The following is a 27952-nucleotide window of genomic DNA, read 5'->3' as shown; positions in this document are numbered from 1 at the left end:
AATTGTCTCAGATCGATCCGGAAACAAAATTTTCTTATAGAATGTGGCCTGTAGAATCCATAATTTCAAACAGTTCCAAGATTGGGCTACTAGTTCAAAAGTTACAGCCCTTTGAATTTTTTTTCGAAATTGGTTTCTAGTCTGTAACTTTTGATTGAGAAGTCTAATCGAAAAAGTACGAATTGTTTTGGATTCTACGCACCAAAATTAATAAGAAAAAGTGTTTTCCCGAGAAATTTTGGTGCAGTCGATTTTTGGTAAAAAAGGAAGGTTATACACTGCCTTTTTTTGAGCCCCGAAAAAAAATTGTCTCAGATCGATCCGGAAAAAAATTTTCTTATAGAATGTGGCCTGTAGAATCCATAATTTCAAACAGTTCCAAGATTGGGCTACTAGTTCAAAAGTTACAGCCCTTTGAATTTTCTTTCGAAATTGGTTTCTAGTCTGTAACTTTTGATTGAGAAGTCTAATCGAAAAAGTACGAATTGTTTTGGATTCTACGCACCAAAATTAATAAGAAAGTGTTTTCCCGAGAAATTTTGGTGTAGTCGATTTTTGGTAAAAAAGGAAGGTTATACACTGCCTTTTTTTGAGCCCCTAAAAAAAAATTGTCTCAGATCGATCCGGAAAAAAATTTTCTTATAGAATGTGGCCTGTAGAATCCATAATTTCAAACAGTTCCAAGATTGGGCTACTAGTTCAAAAGTTACAGCCCTTTGAATTTTTTTCGAAATTGGTTTCTAGTCTATAACTTTTGATTGAGAAGTCTAATCGAAAAAGTACGAATTGTTTTGGATTCTACGCACCAAAATTAATAAGAAAAAGTGTTTTCCCGAGAAATTTTGGTGCAGTCGATTTTTGGTAAAAAAGGAAGGTTATACACTGCCTTTTTTTGAGCCCCGAAAAAAAAATTGTCTCAGATCGATCCGGAAACAAAATTTTCTTATAGAATGTGGCCTGTAGAATCCATAATTTCAAACAGTTCCAAGATTGGGCTACTAGTTCAAAAGTTACAGCCCTTTGAATTTTTTTTCGAAATTGGTTTCTAGTCTGTAACTTTTGATTGAGAAGTCTAATCGAAAAAGTACGAATTGTTTTGGATTCTACGCACCAAAATTAATAAGAAAAAGTGTTTTCCCGAGAAATTTTGGTGCAGTCGATTTTTGGTAAAAAAGGAAGGTTATACACTGCCTTTTTTTGAGCCCAGAAAAAAAAATTGTCTCAGATCGATCCGGAAAAAAATTTTCTTATAGAATGTGGCCTGTAGAATCCATAATTTCAAACAGTTCCAAGATTGGGCTACTAGTTCAAAAGTTACAGCCCTTTGAATTTTTTTTCGAAATTGGTTCTAGTCTGTAACTTTTGATTGAGAAGTCTAATCGAAAAAGTACGCATTGTTTTGGATTCTGCGCATCAAAATTAATAAGAAAAATTGTTTTCCCGAGAAATTTTGGAACTTGAAGGGGGTATGTCTTCGGTGTCAACCACGGAATTAATGGTGTACCTAAATGATTTATTTCCACCCGATCGCGTGCTACTTTCTCACTCAATCGCAGCTATTTATTTACAAGAAAAGATACACCGTTTACGAACGTAATAAATGGGAGGCCTTTTAAGTTAAGCTGTCATTAGGGAGCGGAACGATCAATCATAAAAATGAATTGCGTCTACCGACTAAGACCCTAAACGCTTTAATGGCTTGTGGAAAAGCCGAAACCTGCCAAATGCCACGAGCAACGTGACTTTAATTGGCGCACAAATGCAAACGTTCCGCGTAAAAAAATCGGCGCTCGCAAATCAAAGGCGCATGTCTCAAAAACAAAAGGGGGTAGCGCTCGCCGAAAGCGGCTGAAATTCAACCCCCGTGTGTTTTGGTAGTACGCGCGTGTGATTGAAATACGAAATTTCGCAAGCTCCTCGAGTGCAAAATGTGCAGCCGCGGTGTCGCATCCCAAATACGATCAATATCAACTGGAGACATGTCCTCGATGAAACCGGCTAGGTACGACTTTTCCCCACGTCAGGGCTGAAATTATCGCAAATTAAACATTCAAAATTCGTTTTAACCCAAAACTCCTTTTGCGTGGCAAAAGTTTGCCTTTTTCAAACTCGCCATTGACCTTCATTGTAAGCTAAATAGAAAATGGATTTAAATTTCTTATCACGTCGCGCATTAGTTATGTTTATATTAACTTTTTTTTTATTCTATTTATAGCAGTTGTGTATGTATTTTAGTAGTGATAAGTTCACTCGATGATCTTAAAAAACGAGCAAAGGTAATTGTACTTATTTTTTACTGTTCTTCTTGTCACTCATATTACTGCAATATATGGGTCCTCGTTTGGATAATTGCCTCGCTCGTTGCTCGAGTACCTGCGTAACTTTTTTTTTCACCGAAGGAAAATGCGCAGATGAAATCACCCAAAGTCTAGATATATGTTTTCAGTCGTTTGAATAACTGCAGAAACGAAGAAAAACAAACACATAATGAGGTCAATATCTACTGATTGTGATCTTGCGAGTTATGTATTCGATTGCAAATTGTTAACCGTTTTCAATGAACTTGTAAACAAATTTGAGCATTAACCATCATTTAGCCTGGAATTACGACTTTTTCGGCCCCACGTTGGGCGCCCAAATTAATTAATTACCCGGAATAGAAAGAACGATTTTTTTAATGTTCCAACCCTATAATTCTTAATTGAAATGTTCGATTCTGTTCATTATTCCTTTTGTCGCGGCTTTTATCAACACGTGCGTCAATTTCTCCTACTTTTTTAAATAGAAGTTACATTTGCTGATAAAGACTTCGGATTCGTGGTTCTTTCTATTAAATTTATCTTGAAAATTTCTTCTTCTCTGCCTTCAGACCTACCGTTCTTATTTTACTTCCAGGCTAGCTCAGGGAGACTTAGAAATTACATTCTATTAAATTAACTCAAATTTATTGGCGAATTTTTCAGATGTTTGACGTTCCAGCATATCTGGACAGATCACCCATTTAACATAGCGTGCCTTCTGATTTGAAAGAGATATTAACGTGATAAAAATTCAAAGAAATTGTTTCAAACTGAATACATTTATTATGGTTAAATAGTGAAAACAATTACACGTGCTCCAAAAGGAATTACAAAAATACCCTTACTGGCCAGATAATTAACTTTATACTAGCAAACAATGTAATGTAAAATCCATATTGTCTTTGTATTTCTCTAAGGCGGCCTATCTTCAGTCGATTCGTATTTTAGAATATCAGCTAACGACACCTGCGGACCTGATTCGTAATGTCTTGCACTGCTCGCCTCCCTGCAAATAAATACCGATAATCTAAGCCTTACCTTTTTTTTTCTTTACATGGACGAATCTCCCTTTCCTTTTGGGCTCAATCCCTACCGTGGGATCTGAGTGAGTTGGAACGAAGATTCGATGTTCATTTTTTTGCACGTATCATAAAATCTTCGGGCACGCTGGGGGGGGGGGGAGTATTCCATACTCCCCAGACCCCCCGGTTCAACGTTCTTGCTCAAAACGTTCAGCCCTATCGACTCTGTTATACTTTCTCATATGGGACAATGGGGCCTCCCTTTCCTTTTGAGACCAATCCCAACAGGAGGTCAGGGAGTATGGAGTACCCCCCCCCCTCCCAGGAAACAAAGATCGCATTGCTTTGTACGTATCACAAAATCTTCGGGTGCGCTGCGAGCTATTCAGAATCCCCCAGTGCTGCATTCTTCCTCAAAACGTGCAGCTCTGTGGCCTGTGTTATACCTCCCCATAAGGGACAACCAATCTCCCATTGCTAAGGAGCATCCCAACCGAGACGTCTGAAGCGTACAGAATACCACCCCCCTCTCCCACAAGGAAACAAAGATTAGATGATCAGTTCCTTGCACGTATAAACAATGTTGATGTGGGCTGGCGGTACACTTAAGGAGCGTCACAATTGGGGGTTTGGGCTCAGAAAACAAAGGTTCAACATTAATCCCTTCAATGTATCATAAAATCTTCGGGTGCGGTGTGGGGAGACTCCCCAGATTCCTCGGTGTAGCATTCTCCCTCAAAACGTTCATCCCTAAGGACTCATAGTTTCTCATAAAGGACAACCGAATCTGCTTTTCCTAAGGAGAATCCCAACCGTGGGTTCCGGAGGTTAAGGAATGCCCATCAGGAAACAGCATCTCAACCGAAGGATCCATTCCCCCTCACCCCGGAAACAAAAGTTCAATGTTTATTCGCTTCCATGTATCATCAAATCTTCGCCTGCGGTGGGGGGTTTCCAAACTTCCAGACCCCTTAGTACACCCGACTGTGTGTGAGTATGGAATACCCCCCTCCCCCCAGGAGACAAACGTTCAATGTTTATTCGCTTCCATGTAATATAAAACCTTCCACTGTGGCACTGTGGTGGGGCGTTTTCAAACCTCCAGACTCCTTAGTATACCCGACTGTGAGTGGGTATGGAATCCCCCCCCCCAGGAAACAAAAGTTCAATGATTATTCGCTTCCATGTATCATAAAACCTTCCACTGTGGTGGGGGGTTTTCAAACCTCCAGACTCCTTAGTATACCCGACTGTGAGTGGGTATTGAATTCCCCCCCCTCCCCCCGGAAACAAAAGTTCAATGTTTATTCGCTTCCATGTATCATAAAACCTCTTCCGGTGTGGTGGGGGGTTAGTATACCCGACTGTGAACGGGTATTGAATCCCCCCCTCCGCCAGGAATCAAAAGTTCAATGTTTATTCGCTTCCATGTATTATAAAACCTTCAACTGTGGTGGGTGGTTTCCAAACCTCCAGACCCCTTAGTATACCCGACTGTGAGTGGGTATTGAATCTCTCCTAAAGCGGGGTGGGACCATTCCACACTTTCAGACTCCCCCCCCCCCCCCCGTTTTTCATTCTTCCTCTAAACGCCGCATCTCAACCGAGGAGTCTGGGGGCTATGGAATAAACGGAAAACGTTCATCCCTAAGGAGTCGGTTATAGTTTTTTCATAAAGGACAACCGAATCTAGCGTTCCCAACCCCAGTGCTTTTACCTTTCTCAAAACATGCAGCCCTCTGGATACTTTCTCATAAAGGACAACCGAATCCCCATTTCCCAAAGAGCATTCCGAAGAGGGGGGGAGGGGAATATCCTCCAGGAAACAAAGATTCAATGTTCATTTTCTTGCATGATTCATAAAATCTTCAAGTGCGCTCCGGGTTCACCGTACTTCAGGGCGCCCCCCCCCCCCCTTTGGAAAGTAAAACGTGCATAACTTTTACATACGACAACCAATTGGTCTCAGATTTTGCATACGCATGCCTTTAGTGGTGCCAAGTTAAACTTTAGAAAATGGATAGGAGGGGGGGACTAAACACATGTTCTGCCCTTCATGGTATTCTAATGAAAGGTCTCATCGAAATAAATTGGTTTGTACAAACTATAATTTTTCCGTGCGACTATTTTTCGAGATCAGTGAGCGATGGGGCCTTCTTTCTGGCCTCCTATCAAAGTACGGGGTGGAAAGGGGGGGGGCTAGTTTTATCCTTCATGGTACTCTAATGAAAGGTCTCAACGAAAGGAATTAATTTCTACCAACCATACCTCTCCTCCTCGACCTCTTATCGTGATCGGGTATATTTCCTTATACCTCAAGAGCGGATTGTCGGAAGAGGGTACTCACAAAAGGCGATTGGTGTTGTCAAAACAAAAGCTATTTCGTTTAAAAAAATGCGCTTTATCTGCACAAGAGTTCTGCACAATTTATACTTGTTTACATCCGCTTTGGGGGCCATTTTCGAAAACCGAACTTTGAACATACAAATTTTAACTATTTCACTTACAGTAAACGTAATAACGTTCAAAGTATATACGGAACCAGAAAATGACCACAATCTATGGTTACGCTCCTAAATTTTGTTAGTAAGTACTTAAAAACGTTGTACCTACCTAACGCAATTTCAAATAATATTAAATTGTTTATCTTATGATCAATAGCTCGGTACCGTAATACTAACGGAATGTTTCAGTGCCTTGCGACAGACAGGAAAAGTCTAATTAGGGTTTTTTCGTTATCGCTATTGCTAATTGTTTGATCAGGATTAAAGCTATCGCAAGACCGATAAAGCTATGGTGGAAAAAGGGAAGGCAACCGCTTGCCAAATAAGGTGCGGTAGCGTGATCGTGCTTGGGTTCTGAAACAAAGAAGATATCACTCAAAATTGTAAGTAAAATTGCCATGGGAGATTCATTGGTCGAAATGGTCAAGGTGGACAATTTGGTTGGGAAAATTTGAAGCGAATCCAAAAATGAGATTTGTTTGAAGTAATTAAAGTCAGCATCCAGCTTTCACTGGTTCAAGTAATACTTATCGTCCTTAAAAACGATATTAACTTCATTATGCCCGCGTTGTATTTCAGTTCTGGCCTAATTAACCTGCAAATTGTCAATGAGAAGGCCGCAAATTCAAATTTCTCATAAGGTGCGTACGCTTGTTCCAACAAAATCGAGATGGGTCCCTCAAGATCGACCGATCAACAATAATGAAATGTAGAGGAACAATCACGGTTGGACAGGTTAACGAATAATATTCTCTCCATTTGTCACACATGGTCGCCAAAATGGAACGAAGATTTGAAAGGCAACGTGTTTTGTTTGCACTTCGTGCACATTACGTGCCGGTATCGCACACAACCTGTTCAACAATTTATAAATTAAGAGACTCTTAAATTTACTCGCTCATACATTTTTATATTGTGACTTGTGCCAGAATGAGAGACTATCCTAGTAATATGTCTTTGTACAGAAGGAGACCCGAATTTCCCGCCTCGCTGACGGACCTGCATCGTTTGGGCAAAAATATACACGGCCATGATGGTTCCAGTAGGATTGTTATGGTAAGGAAGACCGATCAGAGGACGTTTACGTCTATACAAAACGGACAGGTGAGTGACCTTTGCATTTTTACCGCTGCCCTACAACCCTCCTCTTATTATTTACTATAAACTCCTCAAAAACATGATGGTGAACTGATTAATTATTCTACTCCAATTCACAATCGTAGCAGTGCAAGAACTCCAAAGTTTCGAGAAACTTCTGAACTTGTTTGCCTAATTTGTATTAGAAGCACCTTCTATTGTAATTTTAACGTTGTCTTAGTGCTTTCATTAGGGAATTGGTGTAATTGACTAAATATGTAGTAAATGAATAGTGCAAAAGTCATTAAAGAATGAATTTAATATTATATATTTGTAATCAGTATCCATTCCGGAGATATAAGGGAATATATCCGATAACTACAAGGGGACGATGAGGAGGACTATGGCTGGCATAAATTAATTCTTTTCGTTGAGACCTTCCATTAGAGTACCATGAAGGATAAAACTAGTTCAACCCCCCCCCCTCCAATCCCCTCATTTGATCAGGGGTCAGAAAGAAGGGCGTTAGTTGATAGAAAATGGTTCCTGTTGTTGAAACCTTTAATTAGAATATCAGGAAAGATAACATTTATTTCTAGCCCCCCCCCCCCTTCAGGCCCATCACCCGCTGATCTCGAAAATGAGTTGCGCGGGAAAGTTATAGTTTGTACAAACCAATGTGTTCCGGTGAGACCTTTCATTACAATACCATGAAGGGTAGAACGTGTGTGCCCCCCCCCCCCCACACACTTCAAGGTATAGGCTACCTACCCTACAAGTACTTCGAAACGGCAGAAGTGGGTCCGGACGGGCAAAACGCAAACATTAGCATTAATTCTTTAAAAAATGTGCTAAAAAGGGCGTGGAAGCATTTCAGTAGTTCTTTTTCAGAATAAAAAAAATGTTTGTGGATTGATGGATAGTAACACCCTAGACCTAGAAGCCTCATTAGATTATTGCTTATCCTTTTCCATTTGTTTCTGTTATTCCCTTCTTATTTCTATCTAAGTACCCCTAGTTCTGTTGTGGTCTTGTTAAACTTTTTGCTTTCATCTAATTATTGGCACGTGTCCAAGCCGTCCTTGTCCCTTTGTTTTCCCGCCAGACTCACATGTTCTACACCTACATTCTACCCCCCAGTATACACATGACAATTGGGGGGGTATTTCATACCCTTCAAACTCCTTATTGCTTACACCATACTGTTTGGTAAGAGTCTATAGCTACACGTTTCGAGGAAGAACGCAGCATCGGGGGGTCTGGGGCTATTATAACCCCCGCCCCCAGTATCCCAGTATTAATACAGACGAATATTCTGAAGGTTGTAGGAGAATGAAGATTGATTTGGTACTTTCCCTGGAGTACCTTATACCCCCCCCCCCACCCCCGCCCCTGGTTCTACATTCTTTCCTAAGAGATTTAGTCCTCGGCACTTACACCATAATGTTTGGGCAGGGTCTTCATAGCTGCACGTTTCGAGAGAGAACGCAGCACCGGGGGGTTTGGAACACCCCCCAGTATAAGAATACCTTATGGAGGGTGTAGGGTGATGAACATTCGGTCTCGGGTATCTACACCTCCCAGGCCCCTCGGTTCCACATTATTCTCAAAGAAGTCTAAGAGGTTTACAACCCTTAGCGCTTACACTTGGGGTCTGGGGGTATGTCTGGTGGGCATGGAATACCCTCCAGTATACGAACATATTATGACAGTTTTAGGGCAATGAAGATCGATTCGACTCTTTTCCTACACCCCAGGCCTCTCCGTTCTACATTATTTCCCTAAGAAGAGTCTTTAGGGCCGAACGGACCAATGAAGATTGATTCGGTCTTTTCTTGGGGGGGGGGGGGGGTTCCATATCTCCCAGAAACCCCGATTCGACATTCTCGTTCAGAGGATTAGAGTCCTTAGCACTTATACCAGAATATTTATAAAGGGTCTTTATAGCTGCACGTTTCGAGGGAAAACGCAGCACAGGAATACCTCCCACTATTCGAATATCTTTTGAAGGTTGTTGGGCAACGAAGATTTTGGACCTTACGGTTTTACATTCTTTCCCTAAGGGGTTGAGTCCTTAGTACTTACACCATAATGTTTGGAATGAGCCTTTGTAGGTGCAGGTTTTGGGGGAAAATAAACATTTTCTGTGTGTTTAACTCTGTAACAGTCTTTAAAAGCCAAGTGCTTTAAAGGCCCTCAAACAGAGCCTTCCAGAAGCTTTTATACTTCTTGAGATTCTTTCCTTTGAGAACAGATCATTGGTAACTTTGAGAACGTTCATCAATCTTAAAGAATCAGAGAATCTTAAAGAATTTTAAAGAATCTTATAGAATCTTAAAGAATCTTAAAGAATTTTAAAGAATCTTAAGGAATCTTAAGGAATTTTGAGGAAACTTGAGGAGTCTTAAAGAGTTTTAAAGAGTCTTAAGTAGTTTTAAGGAGTCTAATAGCTTTCTAGAAGTCAAAATGTATGAAAAGCTCTTCCAATCGATGGAAGACGATGGATTTTAGAATCAAAAACTTTATCTCAACCCACATCCTCTTCGTCAGCTAGCAATTCCTTTCATTTTTTAGATCAAACCAAACATTGCAAATCATTCGGGTTTGAGATTGACTATCTTTCAAGGGGATTTAAACTTTCCACTGTGTATACGTTCCGTCCTTGTTCAGAGTGCGGAGGAGCACCAGGCACCCAGCAGTGGTAACCAAGAAGCTCATCTCCGTCGTCACGATTGAGGACATAATGAGAAACTCCATCCGGGCAGCTACTCTCCAGTCGGTAGTCCTTACACCGACCCAGATAACTCCTTTTTGGCGAGTCCAAGATAGTCCCCAGAGCGTGGAAAGCGTGATTTCAGGAGAGATGTGTGAGTAGTAAACATATCTGCCTCAGTGTACTCACTTTTTCCCCCGGATCTTTCAAAAGGATCTTACGAAGTGTTTGAACTTCAGGAAGACCCTCTTTGCTAGCACATAAGGTCCTCCATGATCCTCGGTTAGACCTTAAAATATGGTCCTTATACCAGCGCTGAACGATCTTGAGATCTTCCCAGTCCGCAGGCAGCTTAGTTCACAAGTGCCTGCTCGTCTCCCTATTAACTTTTTTTCAAGGTCTGAGTTACACCAAGGTACGGAACACTTCCCAGTATTCGCATATCTTCTGAAGGTTGTAGGGCAATCAAGATTGATTTGGACCCCACGGTTTTACGTTCTTCCCTAAGAGGTTGAGTCTTAGGACTTACATCATAATGTTTGGGAGGAGCCTTTATAGCCGCACGTTTTGGGGGAAAATAGACATTTTATGTGTTTAACTCTGTAACAGCCCTTAAAAGTAACTTTGAGAACGTTCATCAATTTTAAAGAGTCAAAGAATCTTGAAGAATTTTAACGAATCTTATAGAATCTTAAATAATCTTAAAGAATCTTAAAAAATCTTAAAGAATCTTAAAGAATTTTAAAGAATCTTATCGAATCTTGAGGAATTTTAAGGAATCTTGAGGAGTCTTAAGGAGTTTTAAAGAGTCTTAAGGAGTCTAAGGAGCCTTAAGGAGTCTCAAGGAGTCTTAAGGAGTCTAATAGTCTTCCTAGAAGTCAAAATGTATGAAAAGTTCTTCCAGTTCCTTTCATTTTTTAGACCAAACTAATCATTGCAAATCATTCGGGATTGAGGTTGACTATCTTTCAAGGGGATTTACTGGACTGGGCTTAAAATCAGTTTAGTAGTAGTTTAGTCCGGACGGACGGACAAAACGCAAACATTAGCATTAATTCTTTAAAAAATGTGCTAAAAAGACCGAGGAAGCATTTCAGTAGTTCTTTTTCAGAATAAAAAAATGTTTGTGGATTGATGGATATTAGCACCCTAGACCTAGAAGCCTCATTGGTTTATTGGATATCTTTCTTCATTTGTTCCTGCTATTCCATTCTTATTTCTATCTAAGTATCCCTAGTTCTGTTGTGGTCTTGTTAAACTTTTTGCTTTCATCTAATTCTTGGCCTTCTTTTTCTTGCACGTGTCCCAGCCATCCTTGTCCCTTTGTTTTTCCGCCAGAGTCACATGTTCTACACCTACATTCTACCCCCCAGTATACAAATGACAATTGGGGAGTATTTCATACCCTTCAGACTCCTTATCGTTTTCACCATACTGTTTGGTAAGAGTCTATAGCTACACGTTTCGATGGAGAACGCAGCACCGGGGGCCTGGGGCTATTATAACCCCCCCCCCCCTCCCCCGTATACAGAAGAATATTCTGAAGTATGTAGGAGAATGAAGATTGATTTGGTACTTTTCTCGGAGTATCTTATACCCCCCACACCCCTGGTTCTACATTCTTTCCTAAGAGATTTAGTCCTCGGCACTTACACCATAATGTTTGGGCAGGGTCTTCATAACTGCACGTTTCGAGAGAGAACGCAGCACCGGGGGGTTTGGAACACCCCCCAGTATAAGAATACCTTATGGAGGGTGTAGGGTGATGAACATTCGGTCTCGGGTATCTACACCTCCCAGGCCCCTCGGTTCCACATTATTCTCAAAGAAGTCTAAGAGGTTTACAACCCTTAGCGCTTACACTTGGGGTCTGGGGGTATGTCTGGTGGGCATGGAATACCCTCCAGTATACGAACATATTATGACAGTTTTAGGGCAATGAAGATCGATTCGACTCTTTTCCTACACCCCAGGCCTCTCCGTTCTACATTATTCCCTAAGAAGAGTCTTTAGGGCCGAACGGACCAATGAAGATTGATTCGGTCTTTTCTTGGGAGGGGGGGGGGGATTCCATATCTCCCAGAAACCCCGATTCGACATTCTCGTTCAGAGGATTAGAGTCCTTAGCACTTAGCACCAGAATATTTAGAAAGGGTCTTTATAGCTGCACGTTTCGAGGGAAAACGCAGCACACGAATACCTCCCACTATTCGAATATCTTCTGAAGGTTGTTGGGCAACGAAGATTTTGGACCCCACGGTTTTACATTCTTTCCCTAAGAGACTGAGGCCTTAGTACTTACACCATAATGTTTGGAATGAGCCTTTATAGGTGCACGTTTTGGGGGAAAATAAACATTTTCTGTGTGTCTTTAAAAGCCAAGTGCTTTAAAGACCCTCAAACAGAGCCTTCCAGAAGCTTTTATATTTCTTGAGATTCTTTTCCTTGAGAACAGATCCTTGGTAACTTTGAGAACGTTCATCAATCTTAAAGAATCAAAGAATCTTAAAGAAATTTAAAAAATCTTATAGTATCTTAAAGAATCTTAAAGAATTTTAAAGACTTTTAAAGCATCTTAAAGAATCTTAAAGTATTTTAAGGAATCTTGGGGAATTTTGATGAAACTTCTAGAAGTCAAAATGTATGAAAAGTTCTTCCAATCGATCGAAGACGATGGATTTTAGAGTCAAAAACTTTATCTCAACCCACATCCTCTTCGTCAGCTAGCAATTCCTTTCATTTTTTAGATCAAACCAAACATTGCAAATCATTCGGGTTTGAGATTGACTATCTTTCAAGGGGATTTAAACTTTCCACTGTGTATACGTTCCGTCCTTGTTCAGAGTGCGGAGGAGCACCAGGCACCCAGCAGTGGTAACCAAGAAGCTCATCTCCGTCGTCACGATTGAGAACATAATGAGAAACTCCATCCGGGCAGCTACTCTCCAGTCGGTAGTCCTTACACCGACCCAGATAACTCCTTTTTGGCGAGTCCAAGATAGTCCCCAGAGCGTGGAAAGCGTGATTTCAGGAGAGATGTGTGAGTAGTAAACATATCTGCCTCAGTGTACTCACTTTTTCCCCCGGATCTTTCAAAAGGATCTTACGAAGTGTTTGAACTTCAGGAAGACCCTCTTTGCTAGCACATAAGGTCCTCCATGATCCTCGGTTAGACCTTAAAATATGGTCCTTATACCAGCGCTGAACGATCTTGAGATCTTCCCAGTCCGCAGGCAGCTTAGTTCACAAGTGCCTGCTCGTCTCCCTATTAACTTTTTTCAAGGTCCGAGTTCCACCAAGGTACGGAACACTTCCCAGTATTCGCATATCTTCTGAAGGTTGTAGGGCAATCAAGATTGATTTGGACCCCACGGTTTTACGTTCTTCCCTAAGAGGTTGAGTCTTAGGACTTACATCATAATGTTTGGGAGGAGCCTTTATAGCCGCACGTTTTGGGGGAAAATAGACATTTTATGTGTTTAACTCTGTAACAGCCCTTAAAAGTAACTTTGAGAACGTTCATCAATTTTAAAGAGTCAAAGAATCTTGAAGAATTTTAACGAATCTTGTAGAATCTTAAATAATCTTAAAGAATCTTAAAGAATTTTAAAGAATCTTAAAGAATTTTAAAGAATCTTATCGAATCTTGAGGAATTTTAAGGAATCTTGAGGAGTCTTAAGGAGTTTTAAAGAGTCTTAAGGAGCCTAAGGAGCCTTAAGGAGTCTCAAGGAGTCTTAAGGAGTATAGTCTTCCTAGAAGTCAAAATGTATGAAAAGTTCTTCCAGTTCCTTTCATTTTTTAGACCAAACTAATCATTGCAAATCATTCGGGATTGAGGTTGACTATCTTTCAAGGGGATTTACTGGACTGGGCTTAAAATCAGTTTAGTAGTAGTTTAGTCCGGACGGACGGGCGGACGGACAAAACGCAAACATTAGCATTAATTCTTTAAAAAATGTGCTAAAAAGACCGAGGAAGCATTTCGGTAGTTCTTTTTCAGAATAAAAAAATGTTTGTGGATTGATGGATATTAGCACCCTAGACCTAGAAGCCTCATTGGTTTATTGGATATCTTTCTTCATTTGTTCCTGCTATTCCCTTCTTATTTCTATCTAAGTATCCCTAGTTCTGTTGTGGTCTTGTTAAACTTTTTGCTTTCATTTAATTCTTGGCCTTCTTTTTCTTGCACGTGTCCCAGCCATCCTTGTCCCTTTGTTTTTCCGCCAGAGTCACATGTTCTACACCTACATTCTACCCCCCAGTATACAAATGACAATTGGGGAGTATTTCATACCCTTCAGACTCCTTATTGCTTACACCATACTGTTTGGTAAGAGTCTATAGCTACACGTTTCGATGGAGAACGCAGCACCGGGGGCCTGGGGCTATTATAACCCCCCCCCCCTCCCCCGTATACAGAAGAATATTCTGAAGTATGTAGGAGAATGAAGATTGATTTGGTACTTTTCTCGGAGTATCTTATACCCCCCACACCCCTGGTTCTACATTCTTTCCTAAGAGATTTAGTCCTCGGCACTTACACCATAATGTTTGGGCAGGGTCTTCATAACTGCACGTTTCGAGAGAGAACGCAGCACCGGGGGGTTTGGAACACCCCCCAGTATACGAATACCTTATGGAGGGTGTAGGGTGATGAACATTCGATCTCGGGTATCTACACCTCCCTGGCCCCTCGGTTCCACATTATTCTCAAAGCAGTCTAAGAGGTTTACAACCCTTAGCGCTTACACCTGGGGTCTGGGGGTATGTCTGGTGGGCATGAAATACCCTCCAGTATACGAATATATTATGACAGTTTTAGGGCAATGAAGATCGATTCGACTCTTTTCCTACACTCCAGGCCTCTCCGTTCTACATTATTCCCTAAGAAGAGTCTTTAGGGCCGAACGGACCAATGAAGATTGATTCGGTCTTTTCTTGGGAGGGGGGGGGGGGTTCCATATCTCCCAGAAACCCCGATTCGACATTCTCGTTCAGAGGATTAGAGTCCTTAGCACTTATACCAGAATATTTATAAAGGGTCTTTATAGCTGCACGTTTCGAGGGAAAACGCAGCACAGGAATACCTCCCACTATTCGAATATCTTTTGAAGGTTGTTGGGCAACGAAGATTTTGGACCTTACGGTTTTACATTCTTTCCCTAAGGGGTTGAGTCCTTAGTACTTACACCATAATGTTTGGAATGAGCCTTTGTAGGTGCAGGTTTTGGGGGAAAATAAACATTTTCTGTGTGTTTAACTCTGTAACAGTCTTTAAAAGCCAAGTGCTTTAAAGGCCCTCAAACAGAGCCTTCCAGAAGCTTTTATACTTCTTGAGATTCTTTCCTTTGAGAACAGATCATTGGTAACTTTGAGAACGTTCATCAATCTTAAAGAATCAGAGAATCTTAAAGAATTTTAAAGAATCTTATAGAATCTTAAAGAATCTTAAAGAATTTTAAAGAATCTTAAAGAATCTTAAAGAATTTTAAAGAATCTTAAGGGATCTTAAGGAATTTTGAGGAGTCTTAAAGAGTTTTAAAGAGTCTTAAGTAGTTTTAAGGAGTCTAATAGCTTTCTAGAAGTCAAAATGTATGAAAAGCTCTTCCAATCGATGGAAGACGATGGATTTTAGAATCAAAAACTTTATCTCAACCCACATCCTCTTCGTCAGCTAGCAATTCCTTTCATTTTTTAGATCAAACCAAACATTGCAAATCATTCGGGTTTGAGATTGACTATCTTTCAAGGGGATTTAAACTTTCCACTGTGTATACGTTCCGTCCTTGTTCAGAGTGCGGAGGAGCACCAGGCACCCAGCAGTGGTAACCAAGAAGCTCATCTCCGTCGTCACGATTGAGGACATAATGAGAAACTCCATCCGGGCAGCTACTCTCCAGTCGGTAGTCCTTACACCGACCCAGATAACTCCTTTTTGGCGAGTCCAAGATAGTCCCCAGAGCGTGGAAAGCGTGATTTCAGGAGAGATGTGTGAGTAGTAAACATATCTGCCTCAGTGTACTCACTTTTTCCCCCGGATCTTTCAAAAGGATCTTACGAAGTGTTTGAACTTCAGGAAGACCCTCTTTGCTAGCACATAAGGTCCTCCATGATCCTCGGTTAGACCTTAAAATATGGTCCTTATACCAGCGCTGAACGATCTTGAGATCTTCCCAGTCCGCAGGCAGTTTAGTTCACAAGAGCCTGCTAGTCTCCCTACTAACTTTTTTCAAGGTCTGAGTTCCACCAAGGTACGGAACACTTCCCAGTATTCGAATATCTTCTGAAGGTTGTTGGGCAATGAAGATTGATTTGGACCCCACGGTTTAACGTTCTTCCCTAAGAGGTTGAGTCTTAGCACTTACACCATAATGTTTGGAAGGAGCCTTTATAGCCGCACGTTTTGGGGGAAAATAGATATTTTATGTGTTTAACTCTGTAACAGCCTTTAAAAACCAAGTGCGTTAAAGACCCTCAAACAGAGCCTTCCAGAAGGTTTTATACTTTTCTTACCCTTGAGAACAGATCCTTGGTAACTTTGAGAACGTTCATCAAGTCAAAGAATCTTGAAGGATTTTAAAGAATCTTAAAGAATCTTAAAGAATTTTAAAGAATCTTAAGGAATCTTGAGGAGTCTTAAGGAGTTTTAAAGAGTCTTAAGGAGTCTAAGGAGCCTTAAGGAGTCTCAAGGAGTCTTAAGGAGTCTAATAGTTTTGTAGAAGTCAAAATGTATGAAAAGTTCTTCCAGTTCCTTTCATTTTTTAGACCAAACCAATCATTGCAAATCATTCGGGATTGAGGTTGACTATCTTTCAAGGGGATTTACTGGACTGGGCTTGAAATCAGTTTAGTACAGTAACTAACAGGTGTTCCTATTAAGTGTCCGGCAATTGGAACATCTGAGACGATTTTTTTTCGAGGCTCAAAAAAAGGCTTCCTTTTTCACCAAAAATCGACTGCACCAAAATTTCTCGGGAAAACATTTTTTCTTATTAATTTGGGTGCGTAGAATCCAAAACAATTCGTACTTTTTCGATTAGACTTCTCAATCAAAAATTATAGACTAGAAACCAATTTCGAAAAAAAATCAAAGGGCTGTAACTTTTTAAATAGTATCTCAACCTTGGAACTGTTTGAAATTATGGATTCTACAGGCCACGTTCTATAAGAAAAATTTTTTCCGGGTCGATCTGAGATAATTTTTTTTCGTGGCTCAAAAAAAGGCAGTGTATCAAAGGTTATAGACTAGAAACCAATTTCGAAAAAAAAAGGCAAACGTATTAATTGTTGTTATTTGTTTATGGAATTTTCTGTTGTACGATAGTTTTTCTTCCTATAAGACACACTAAAATGCTAGTATCTAGTATATTCTAAACGAGCTTACATAATGACAAAACCTCGTAGAAAGTGTGCTTAATAGACCCCAAAAAATTGTCATTTACTCACTAAAGAGGAACGGGCACTTTCATCGCAATCCTAATTTGCAGGAACCAAAATTGGAGACAATAACAAGAGAAACGATTGAAACATTTAGAGGGCAACGAACCGAATGTAAATTCACCACCGAAAAGAAGGACTGCCAAAATCAACTCCCAAACGAATTCGTGTACAAACTGGAACAGATCAAAAATACTAACGGGGTTAAGGTAGGTCATAAGCGTTGGGTTAATTTCTTCTAAACGTGTCTGCTTTAGAAAAGGTCGCCGATAATGGAATTTCAACAGCAGTGCCTCGCCGCGCACAATGAGTACAGGCAAAGGCACGGGGTGGCGCCCCTCAAACTGAACAAGGAAATATGCGCGGTCAGCCAAAACTGGGCGAACACGTTGATTAAGAGGCACTCGTTGGAGCACAGCAGGAACGACAAGTATGGCGAGAACATTTACTGCGTGACGAGTAGCAGCCCGAATTTTGCACCGAAAGGAAGCGACGCCGTCAAGAGTTGGTACGACGAGGTCAAGGTGCACGCCTTTGGAGTGGAACCCAAGTACTTATCATCGGGGCACTTCACCCAGGTGGTCTGGAGGGAAAGCACCGAGATCGGAGTGGCCTTTGCCAAAACCAACGGCCGCTACATAGTGGTCGCGAATTACTTTCCCGCAGGAAACGTGGTCGGTTGCTTCACCAAGAACGTCCCTCCTCTCGGCGGTTTCAAAACCGAAACCACCAACGGTTTGACACCCAAACTGTCGAACCTCACCCTCAAATCTACCCAGTCCAATTTCGAAATCGACTTCCTCAACGCGCACAACGAGTACAGACAGCGCCACGGCGTGCCTCCGCTGAAACTCGACAGAAAGCTGAGCAAGTACAGTACGGAATGGGCCCAAATATTGTCGAACAAAAACAACCTGGAGCACCGCAAGAACTGCTCGTACGGCGAGAACATCTTCTGCATGTACTCGACCGACCCCAACTTCACGCTGACGGGACGCGCGCCCGTCGACCAATGGTACCAGGAGATCAAGGACCATCCGTTCGGTCGCGAGCCGCACAACCTCAAGTCGGGACACTTCACGCAGCTCGTGTGGCGGACGAGCGAGCTGCTCGGCGTCGGCGTCGCGAAAAGCCGCCAGGGCCGCATTTACGTCGTCGCCAATTACAATCCCGCCGGAAATTTCCTCGGCCACTTCGGCGAGAACGTGCCTCCGCTGTTGTCTCCGCGCGATGACGTCGTTAAAAGCCCGGAGCGACGGGTTAGATTAAGTCCGGAAAGTACATTTGATCAATTTTCTCTCGACATGCTGAAGGTCCACAATGAGTACAGAAGAAAGCACGGCGTACCTGAATTAAAGTTAAACAAAGAGGTTAGTATGCATTTCGTTCTCACTGTCTCAATGGATCGACGCTTGCTGTCGGATTTTATTCGGCTTGAAGAACTTATAAGTGATCATCAGATGACCAAATTGAGTTACTAAGGGATTTTGATTTAGTGTAATCTTTTTATGTCTTAATTTGATGATGATCCAATGGATTGGATCAATTTCCTTAGTCGAATGCGGCGTACAAACAGAAAGTTACCTAGACAATCACGTCGTGTCTCACGACTCCAAGGCGCCTTCAGCTTTCGATGCCCAATTAAAAAGTCAGAACCGTACTTAAAATCACTCACCCGCGTAAACCAGTCAAAAATTTCAAAAATCTTGCAAATTTTTAGAAATCCATGAGCCAAATTTGAAAACCGCGCAACCGCAAAAATTTCAACTTCAGACCCTAAATTGGAAGAGGCCACTCACTAAATTACCAAATTAATAAACGCTCGCCCACGCCCATGGGCCGCTGTAAGTACCTATGGGACTGTTCCTAATTGAAAGAGGAAAACAGGCAACTAAACGTTTCGCCGAGGAAACAGCATGGTTTGAAGAACCTCAAAGGAAATCTTGCCAAATTTCGTTTAAAATCTTTCCAATTTGGTATCAGGAGGTTATAATGTGCGAGGAGGTGTTTCAGCTCCTAATACACGAGGGGACAATCAGAAAATTCTTTTAAAATTTTGTCTGGTTACCAGGAGAACATAATAGTCGAGGAGGTCTTTTCCCATCACCCACCAAAATATTTCGAAGCCACATTTCGTTTTAAATCTTTTCCAATTTGGTATCAGGAGGTTATAATGTGTGAGGAGGTGTTTCAGCCCCTAATACACGAGGGGACAATCAGAAAATTCAATTACAATTTTGTCTGGTTACCAGGAGAACATAATAGTCGAGGAGGTCTTTTCCCATCACCCATCAAAATATTTCGAAGCCACATTTCGTTTTAAATCTTTTCCAATTTGGTATCAGGAGGTTATAATGTGTGAGGAGGTGTTTCAGCCCCTAATACACGAGGGGACAATCAGAAAATTCAATTACAATTTTGTCTGGCTACCAGGAGAACGTAATAGTCGAGGAGGTCTTTTCCCATCACCCACAAATATATTTCGAAGCCAAATTTCGTTTTAAATCTTTTCCGATTTGGTATCAGGAGGTTATAATGTGCGAGGAGGTGTTTCAGCTCCTAATACACGAGGGGACAATCAGAAAATTCTTTTAAAATTTTGTCTGGTTACCAGGAGAACATAATAGTCGAGAATGTCTTTTCCCATCACGCACCAAAATATTTCGAAGCCAAATTTCGTTTTAAATCTTTTCCAAGTAGGTATCAGGAGGTTATAATTTGCGAGGAGGTGTTTAAGCCCCTAATACACGAGGGGACAATCAAAAAATTTTTGTAAAATTTTGTCTGGCTACCAGGAGAACATAATAGTCGAGGAGGTCTTTTCCCATCACCCACCAAAATATTTCGAAGCCAAATGTCGTTTTAAATGTTTTCCAATTTGGTATCAGGAGGTTTTAATGTGCGAGGATGTGTTTCAGCCCCTTATACACGAGGGGACAATCAGAAAATTCAATTAAAATTTTGTCTGGCTACCAGGAAGACATAATTGTCGAGGAGGTCTTTTCCCATCACCCACAAAAATATTTCGAAGCCAAATTTCGTTTTAAATCTTTTCTAATTTGATATCAGGAGGTTATAATGTGCGAGGGAGTGTTTCAGCTCCTAATACACGAGGGGACAATCAGAAAATTCAATTAAAGTTTTGTCTGGCTATCAGGAGAACATAATAGTCGAGGAGGTCTTTTCCCATCACCCACAAAAATATTTCGAAGCCAAATTTCGTTTTAAATCTTTTCCAATTTGGTATCAGGAAGTTATAATGTGCGAGGATGTGTTTCAGCTCCTAATACATGAGGGGACAATCAGAAAATTCAATTAAAGTTTTGTCTGGCTACCAGGAGAACATAATAGTCGAGGAGGTCTTTTCCCATCACCCACAAAAATATTTCGAAGCCAAATTTCGTTTTAAATCTTTTCCAATTTGGTATCAGGAAGTTATAATGTGCGAGGAGGTGTTTCAGCTCCTAATACACAAAGTGTAAATCAGAAAATTATTGCAAAATTTTGTCTGGCTACCAGAAGAACATAATAGTCGAGGAGGTTTTTTCCAATCCCCCACAAAAATATTGCGAAGCCAAATTTCGTTTTAAATCTTTTCCAATTTGGTATCAGGAGGTTATAATGTGCGAGGAGGTTTTTCAGCCCCTAATACACGAGGGGACAATCAGAAAATTCAATTACAATTTTGTCATTCTTTAACCCGCGTCAACGCCAGGATCTTCTCCATGCTCTGTTCCAAAGCTATAGAGTGCCCCCCCCCTTTCCTGAATTTTTCTTCCAAGACCTCTTCAATTGTTTTATACAAACGTGGGAGGAAGCGTAACAGGGGCAAACCTGAAATTCGTCGGCCACTGGAAAGTAGATCACGGAACCCAAGGGCATTGTTTTTTAAGGTCATCGGAGGCCAATGTTGTCATATTTACTTTTAAGGTTGCCAAAGGTCAACAACCCCTTTTTGTGCAGTGTCACATTTTCCTCCCAAGGTCATTAAAAGTCAATGACCCCATTTTTGTAAAGTCATCATTTTTATTTTTCAATGTGTCGCGTCTCAGCGGTCGATGAGACCTGGCAATGACCTTGCACAGTAAGACATGTGGAAACTCAGGAAAACTTCTCTGACAATAGAGTCAATAGTTTGTAACAATAGTAGAATACTGCCACTTTGGTGGCCATCTTGGATCTTTTTGTGGAATTAATTTAATTGTAATATTATTTTGATCTGCATTTAATAACAAGTAAACTAATACGCTAATGTTAATGCGTCTGTAGACGATTGAATACTAACCGAAATTAGAAGGTAGTTCTTTACAATGCAATTAGGAAGATGATCCCCTAACGCATTTGAACTCGAATAACTTAATCTTGAGTGGTTCTTTTATTGGTTAAAGTTAAATGAATCCTAGTCCTAGCGTCGTTGGGTTTGTATCTTGGCTAAAGTAAAACTTCAGTGTGTTTAAAAATGCAAAACAACTCGTCCTTGTGGTCTTAAATACTAACCACCAGTGTTCACAGTAATTATAGAAAGTTTCTAAATAATTTTTGCGATAGAGAAAGCGTACCACAAAGTCAAGATATTCGATACAATGCACACTCTAATTTTTCTTTGTTACATCGTCACAATGGCAACCGCGCCGCGCTTATATTGTTGCTACTGCTACTACAGCCTCGTTAAATTTTACTGCACAACGAAGGGATCTACGATTTTCCTTGGCGAATTACCTTTCACGGACACTTTCTCCCGTATTTTACAACCAAAACCGTCGCGAAGAGAACGTTGAGAAAATATTAATTACAGTCTCTTGAATTCTGTATCGACCATGCCACAAATTAAAGCAATTACTTGCACCTTCTATCTCCAACTCTTAAAAGAAGCATACTTATTTTCACACGAAGTGCCTCTAGATACCGAGTGGTCATTAAAGCTGGCGACCTTCAAGGCGGAACACGGGTGCTTCGTAACAAAATACACCCGGAAGTACGCAATTTCAAAAACGTTACGTATCTCTTCGCAACTATTAGATTTACATGTACGAAGATGTGTACACATTCACAAAAATAAGCGTCTCCCTCGGCTATTAAATTCGCGTACGTACATTACACCTTCACACGCACACAAAGTGCCTCCTTCAGTTATTGCGTTTAGCTCTTTATATAAAATTGAAAAAGGAACCAACGCAATTGCTGCGTCTAGCGTGTCTTTGAAATCAATAGAAAACCCGCATCACGTTTCTACGCAACATTCAGCTTCAACACAACACGTGATTTAAATGCGTTAACAAAAATCTAATAGCAATCTTGTTAAGTTGCTTCCATTGGAATCCTCCGCTGTGAAAATTCCACAACGTGACATTTCTTTGAATAACTTAAAAGTACTGCCTTTTTTTGAGGTCGGAAAAAAAATTGTCTGAGATCGACCGGGAAAAAACATTTTCTTATAGAATTTGACCCGTAGAATCCATAATTTCAAACAGTTTGACGATTGGGGTACTAGATCAAAAGTTACAGCCCTTTGAATTTTCTTTCGAAATTGGTTTCTAGTCTATAACTTTTGATAGAGAAATCTGATCGAAAAAGTACGAATTGTTTTGGATTCTACGCACCAAAATTAATAAGAAGAAGTGTTTTCCCGAGAAATTTTGGTGTAGTCGATTTTTGGTAAAAAAGGAAGGTTATACACTGCCTTTTTTTGAGGCCCGAAAAAAAAATGTCTCAGATCGACCCGGAAAAAAAATTTTCTTATAGAATGTGGCCTGTAGAATCCATAATTTCAAACAGTTCCAAGATTGGGCTACTAGTTCAAAAGTTACAGCCCTTTGAATTTTCTTTCGAAATTGGTTTCTAGTCTATAACTTTTGATCTACGCACCAAAATTAATAAGAAAAATTAAAAATTAAAGAAAATAAAAATAAAAATTACTATGCGGAGTATTCGAATACTTCTCAAAGTATTCAAATACCTTGCGAAGTATTCGAATACTAAATATTTGTGAAAGTATTTGAGTTACAAAGTATTTGAATACTTTAAAGGATTTGAATACTAAAAAGTATTTACAAAATCGAATACTGCCTAGCTCTGCTAGTTAACTACACTACATTAACTGGTATAGACCCAATTCCCTCTTTTTGGCATGTATCAAGAGCTGAGGAGGAAAGCGCGTAGTTCACATAGTGTGGCTTGGGTGCGTCGTTACTGTAGCTATGTAGCAGCTGCGTAGTTGCGGATGAAGCGTCGTACGTTATTGGGTGAATTTTAACCCACCTTTCATACCTTGTCGGAAGCCCTCCCATTGTCAAATAATTAAGAATCTCATTTTTAATGATCTTTCAGGTGTGCTCACTGGCAACCGAATGGGCCGAACACTGCTCGAAAAGCGCGAGCATCGCTCACCGTCCAAACAATTCCTACGGGGAGAACATCTTCTACATGTATTCGTCCGACTTTAGTCACGTGCCATTAGCGAAGGACGTTGTCAAGACGTGGTACGACGAGGTCAAGGACCACGTCTTCGGTACCGAATCGACCAAATTCAGCACGCTCCATTTTACGCAAGTCGTTTGGAGGAGCACCGCCGAGCTCGGCGTCGGTATGGCGAAGAACTCCAAGGGACAGACCTACGTCGTCGCGAACTACAGCCCGCGCGGCAACATCCTGTCGCAGTTTACCGCCAACGTCCCGAAGGCGAAATTTTGACAATCAACCAAGAAACGTCCAACACTTCGTACCTAAACTTTTACACATTCCAAAGATAGTTGTTGTTAACTGAGTGATATTTGCATTACCTGAACGTAGATTATTGTAACGGTGCTCCATTTTGCACAAATTCCTTTTTGGGTATTGCGAGTGACTGTTAACCAAAGTACTTCTATATTTTAGGTAAGTTTTCGATTGTTATATGTTACATGATGGTAAGACTGATCGTAAATATAAAGTTATCTGACGTGGGTTTTTTTTTTATTCAAAAATGGTATTTACAAATGTGAATTAAACAAGGTAAAAGTTAAATATCTTCGGCTTCTGGCTCGTGCATGAGTTTGTCGTAAACGTATTGGTCGCCGGGTACTGAGACGTACTTGGGCCTTCTGTTGTATCGGCTTCTTGTCTCTCGGCAGACCCTTACCTTCCAGCAGACGTACGACGTTAAAATTCCGATGGCTAGTATCAGGAGGGTGGCGAGTGTTATTGCAACTGAAAATCTCCAACATCAGACTGGTCACAAACTCGGACACCTACCTATCGTTCCCGTGTATCCCAGGTTTTTGAGGTATTCTGTTGGAAAAGCGAAGTCAGTGGAAGATATAATGAAAACGATCCGGGGACTTACCCACAATATCGTCGTAAGACTGGGGGAAGCTCGCGTGGGACTCTAAAATGCAATTGCAGCATGTCTTTAATCTTAAGAATACCTACTTACCGCTTTCATCATCGGTTTGGTTCTGAGCAGAGCTCGTTTCATCTGTAAATACGCATTGAAACGCGTGTGCTCATCTCCCATACTTACTTTCAAGTGATGCGTTAATAACGTGGACTAGTGGCTGCAATAACTCGGTAACATCTGAAATCGAGACAGGGGTAGTAAATTGAGGGGGTTTTGATATGGAGTAAGTACCTACCATCATCGTTTGAAGTGGGTCGGCTGCTAGTGGATGGGTTTGCTGGAAGAACATAGTTATAGAGTATAATAAATATTTCAGACACCGAAGAGGTACATCAAAGCAGTTGTAATCAATTAACACCATTTGAAATTTTTACACACAAAGCAGGTCTGTGTTCATCACTAAAAATTCAGTGACCGTGTAATTGTAGTATTGTTATTATTTTATGGCGATTAACCGGATTTGGTGTGGTTCTCGAGGCAATTTTGGAATCACATTTTTACACACATCTTGTATTGTGGAGGATTTAGTTGACGAATTAATTTTTTATTGCCCGTCGTAAGCTCCCTTCGACGGCTCAAAACGATTTTTTCCCTCGAAACCAGCTAAACACGTTCTACCGCGGTTCTACCCGTTATCAACTGGTCTTCCCTACACTTCAGCAAAATTGGGAGAATTTTTCTAAGCTGACCAGCTTCTTTATAAGCTACTGGATGTGATTCAGCTGTAGCTTACCCTACAGCCTCAGGTTATGGGGCCGTGTTGGCGCTACCGTTACCGCTAAGAGTCCCCAAAGCCTTTAGAGTTAAAGTTAAAGTTCGAAAACTTGGAAAGAGCCTTTTAGAGCACTAAGCTGTAATTGATTCATTGATTCCATTGATTTTCGACACTGATGACAGCAATATCGGGCTTGGAGGCATAGTAATGGAGGTCAGGATAAAATTGTGACTACTTCTGCAAGGGCGACACCTGAGACATCTGCTCGTGATTGTGAAGACGTTGCAACATTGTCAAAAATCGGACAGAAATCCCTGATAAAGATCGACCATGCTCTGATGAAGTGAATTTTACAGTTCAAAAGCTCGGAAGGGCAAACCTACAACCTCTCCTACAACTGACATTAAGACCTTCGTGAGCTGGGGGGTATTCCATACCCCCCAGAGCCCCCGATGATATGTTCCCATTCAAAACGTTCAGCCCTAGAGATTCATTTTAAAATTGATGGCTTTATTGCTAAGGGCACAAAACATTTTGAGGAGGAATGTAGAATCGGAGGGGTATGGACCCCCTAGGAAAAATAAAGTCCATTTTCATTTACCTACAAACTCTCCTACATCTGATATTAAAACCTTCGTAAGCTGGGGGGTATTCCCTACCCCCCAAACCCCCCGGTGATATGTTCCCATTCAAAACGTTCAGCCCTAGAGATTCATTTTAAAATTGATGACTTGAGTGCTAAGGGCACAACACATTTTAAAGAGGAATGTAGAATCGGAGGGGTATGGACCCCCTAGGAAAAATAAAGTCCATTTTCATTTACCTACAAACTCTCCTACATCTGATATTAAAACCTTCGTAAGCTGGGGGGTATTCCCTACCCCCCAAACCCCCCGGTGATATGTTCCCATTCAAAACGTTCAGCCCTAGAGATTCATTTTAAAATTGATGACTTGAGTGCTAAGGGCACAACACATTTTAAAGAGGAATGTAGAATCGGAGGGGTATGGACCCCCTAGGAAAAATAAAGTCCATTTTCATTTACATACAACCTCTCCTACATCTGATATTAAGACCTTCGTGAGCTGGGGGGTATTCCATACCCCCCAGACCCCCCGGTGATATGTTCCCATTCAAAACGTTCAGCCCTAGAGATTCATTCTAAAAGTGATGGCTTGATTGCTAAGGGCACAAAACATTTTGAGGAGGAATGTAGAGCGGGTGGGTATGGAACACCCCCTAGGAGAAAGAAAGTCCTTTTTCATTTACCTACAACCTCTCCTACAACTGACATTAAGACCTTCGTCAAAGAAAAAATTAATTCGTTTTGAGCCGTCAAAGAGATCACATTACGGGTAACGAAAAATTAATTCGATGTGGGTCGTCAAAGAAAGCGAATTGATTAAATGCACTACCGCCTGAAAAATTCGAATGGCTGTAGGTAATCCCATTTAAAGAGCCCTGAAAATCATTAACACTGAAGTTTTGCCGATTGAACAAAAATGTTTAATTAAAAAAAAATAAGTTTACAAGATAATAAACCCGTGCGCGAAAATTTATTTGCCGCCATGGAATAAACAACAGTCAGAAAGGATTAAGTGATATCACGAAAGCAGACTTTTTGTAAGAAGTTTAATTAACCGTTTCAGGAAGGGATTGTTCTGAAAATTCAGTAAAAATAAACTCATTCGGTAAAACCGGTGTGGTCGATTGCGTGTCCAAAACTATTGAAAAGCTATAAAGGTACGAGTGAACTTTTCCCGCGCATAAATCAAAGTTACAGTGACGGCTCGGTCAATAAAAAATTCCAATTCGAAACCGAAACTTTTAAAAGAGACAAAGGACTTGTTTAACCTTTTATTTTAATTTAGTGTTAATAAAAACTTAATTGTGAAAGCGAAAAGCTAGTTGACAGCAGACGATATAAATAGAAAGTTCATTGTCCGATTATTTCTATACCAAAAAGTAGTCGTAGAAAATATCTATCTATTGATCCATGTAGTGTCCAAGAGTTTTCAACACCATTACATCTACAGTTTGATGGTTGAAGGGTGTAAAAGTTCAACAAAGACCTAGAATAACATCCTCGGATTGTTGATGATAGCCATCAAGATGACTGAGACGAACACATCCCATTATTCTTACTAGCCTACCGGGATGCAGTCCGACAAGCCAAACACCCGCAAGGGTTTTGTTTAGAAGCGATTCTCATTTGCCTGCCGACTTGATGTTAAGGAATCAAACGAAAAATACGTTCATCCGTCAGAGCAAGATAAAAATCAGTCAGAATTGATAAGGTCTCAGTTCTCAATTAGGTATACGTTATCATGAGCTTTGCGGTTTCGTTATTTTTCAAAAACCGGGTGTTAACTTCCACGAAAAGAAAACGAGTAGGTGATATCCTGTGGCAAAAGGGAGGCTAGAAACACTTCGAAGCGGGTCTAATAATCAAAAGAGCAAGTGCCGTCTCTAAGATAGAAAGCGCTACTTACCAACAATAGATGGCGCTTGTGTAGTTAAACCTGCCTTAATTTCTTCTGCAAATAAAACCGCGGCAATTACAAAGTCCCACTCCAACCTTAGTCTTACCCGTCGCATTTTGACAAGTCCCACCCCCATCCGACGACGAGGACTGTGCGAACGTACCTGTAAAGTGCCATTTTACCATGGTACAGGAGGAAATTGAATTTACCTTGCGCTAAACACGCGAACAAGAAGAGCACCTTAAACATATCACAGCGAAACGGGTTCCAAACAAATACAGCGTAGGTAGGTAGGTATTTACGAGTGATGTTGTGTTAATTAATG

General features: G+C 40.8%; 2 protein-coding genes across 3 annotated transcripts; one reads left to right on the top strand and one right to left on the bottom strand.

Annotated features, from left to right (window-relative positions):
- Nucleotides 1–1855: 1855 nt before the first annotated feature.
- LOC116180369 lies at nucleotides 1856–23995 on the top strand. 2 transcript variants are annotated; one of them, XM_031500326.1, is made up of 5 exons: nucleotides 1856–2002; nucleotides 6792–6930; nucleotides 17105–17263; nucleotides 17312–18424; nucleotides 23382–23995. In XM_031500326.1, the coding sequence occupies exons 1-5, from the start codon at nucleotides 1929–1931 to the stop codon at nucleotides 23742–23744; spliced, it is 1848 nt and encodes a 615-aa protein (XP_031356186.1). In that variant the 5' UTR covers nucleotides 1856–1928; the 3' UTR covers nucleotides 23745–23995. The 2 variants fall into 2 exon arrangements, with proteins under 2 accessions (XP_031356186.1, XP_031356187.1); XM_031500327.1 differs by lacking the exon at nucleotides 1856–2002 and adding an exon at nucleotides 6142–6209.
- On the bottom strand, nucleotides 23989–27952 carry LOC116180370. Its single transcript, XM_031500328.1, has 9 exons — nucleotides 27837–27952; nucleotides 27734–27790; nucleotides 27637–27681; nucleotides 24665–24706; nucleotides 24553–24606; nucleotides 24466–24507; nucleotides 24376–24417; nucleotides 24285–24320; nucleotides 23989–24239 (listed from the first exon to the last, which is right to left on the bottom strand). Exons 1-9 carry the CDS (start codon nucleotides 27874–27876, stop codon nucleotides 24052–24054), a joined length of 546 nt encoding a protein of 181 aa, XP_031356188.1. The 5' UTR covers nucleotides 27877–27952; the 3' UTR covers nucleotides 23989–24051.

Source organism: Photinus pyralis, unplaced genomic scaffold, assembly GCF_008802855.1.
Source record: "Photinus pyralis isolate 1611_PpyrPB1 unplaced genomic scaffold, Ppyr1.3 Ppyr1.4_LG9, whole genome shotgun sequence".
NCBI classification, from domain to species: Eukaryota; Metazoa; Arthropoda; class Insecta; order Coleoptera; family Lampyridae; genus Photinus; species Photinus pyralis.
The sequence above is the reverse complement of the archived record's forward strand: the minus strand, read 5'-3'. Positions and strand labels throughout refer to the sequence as shown.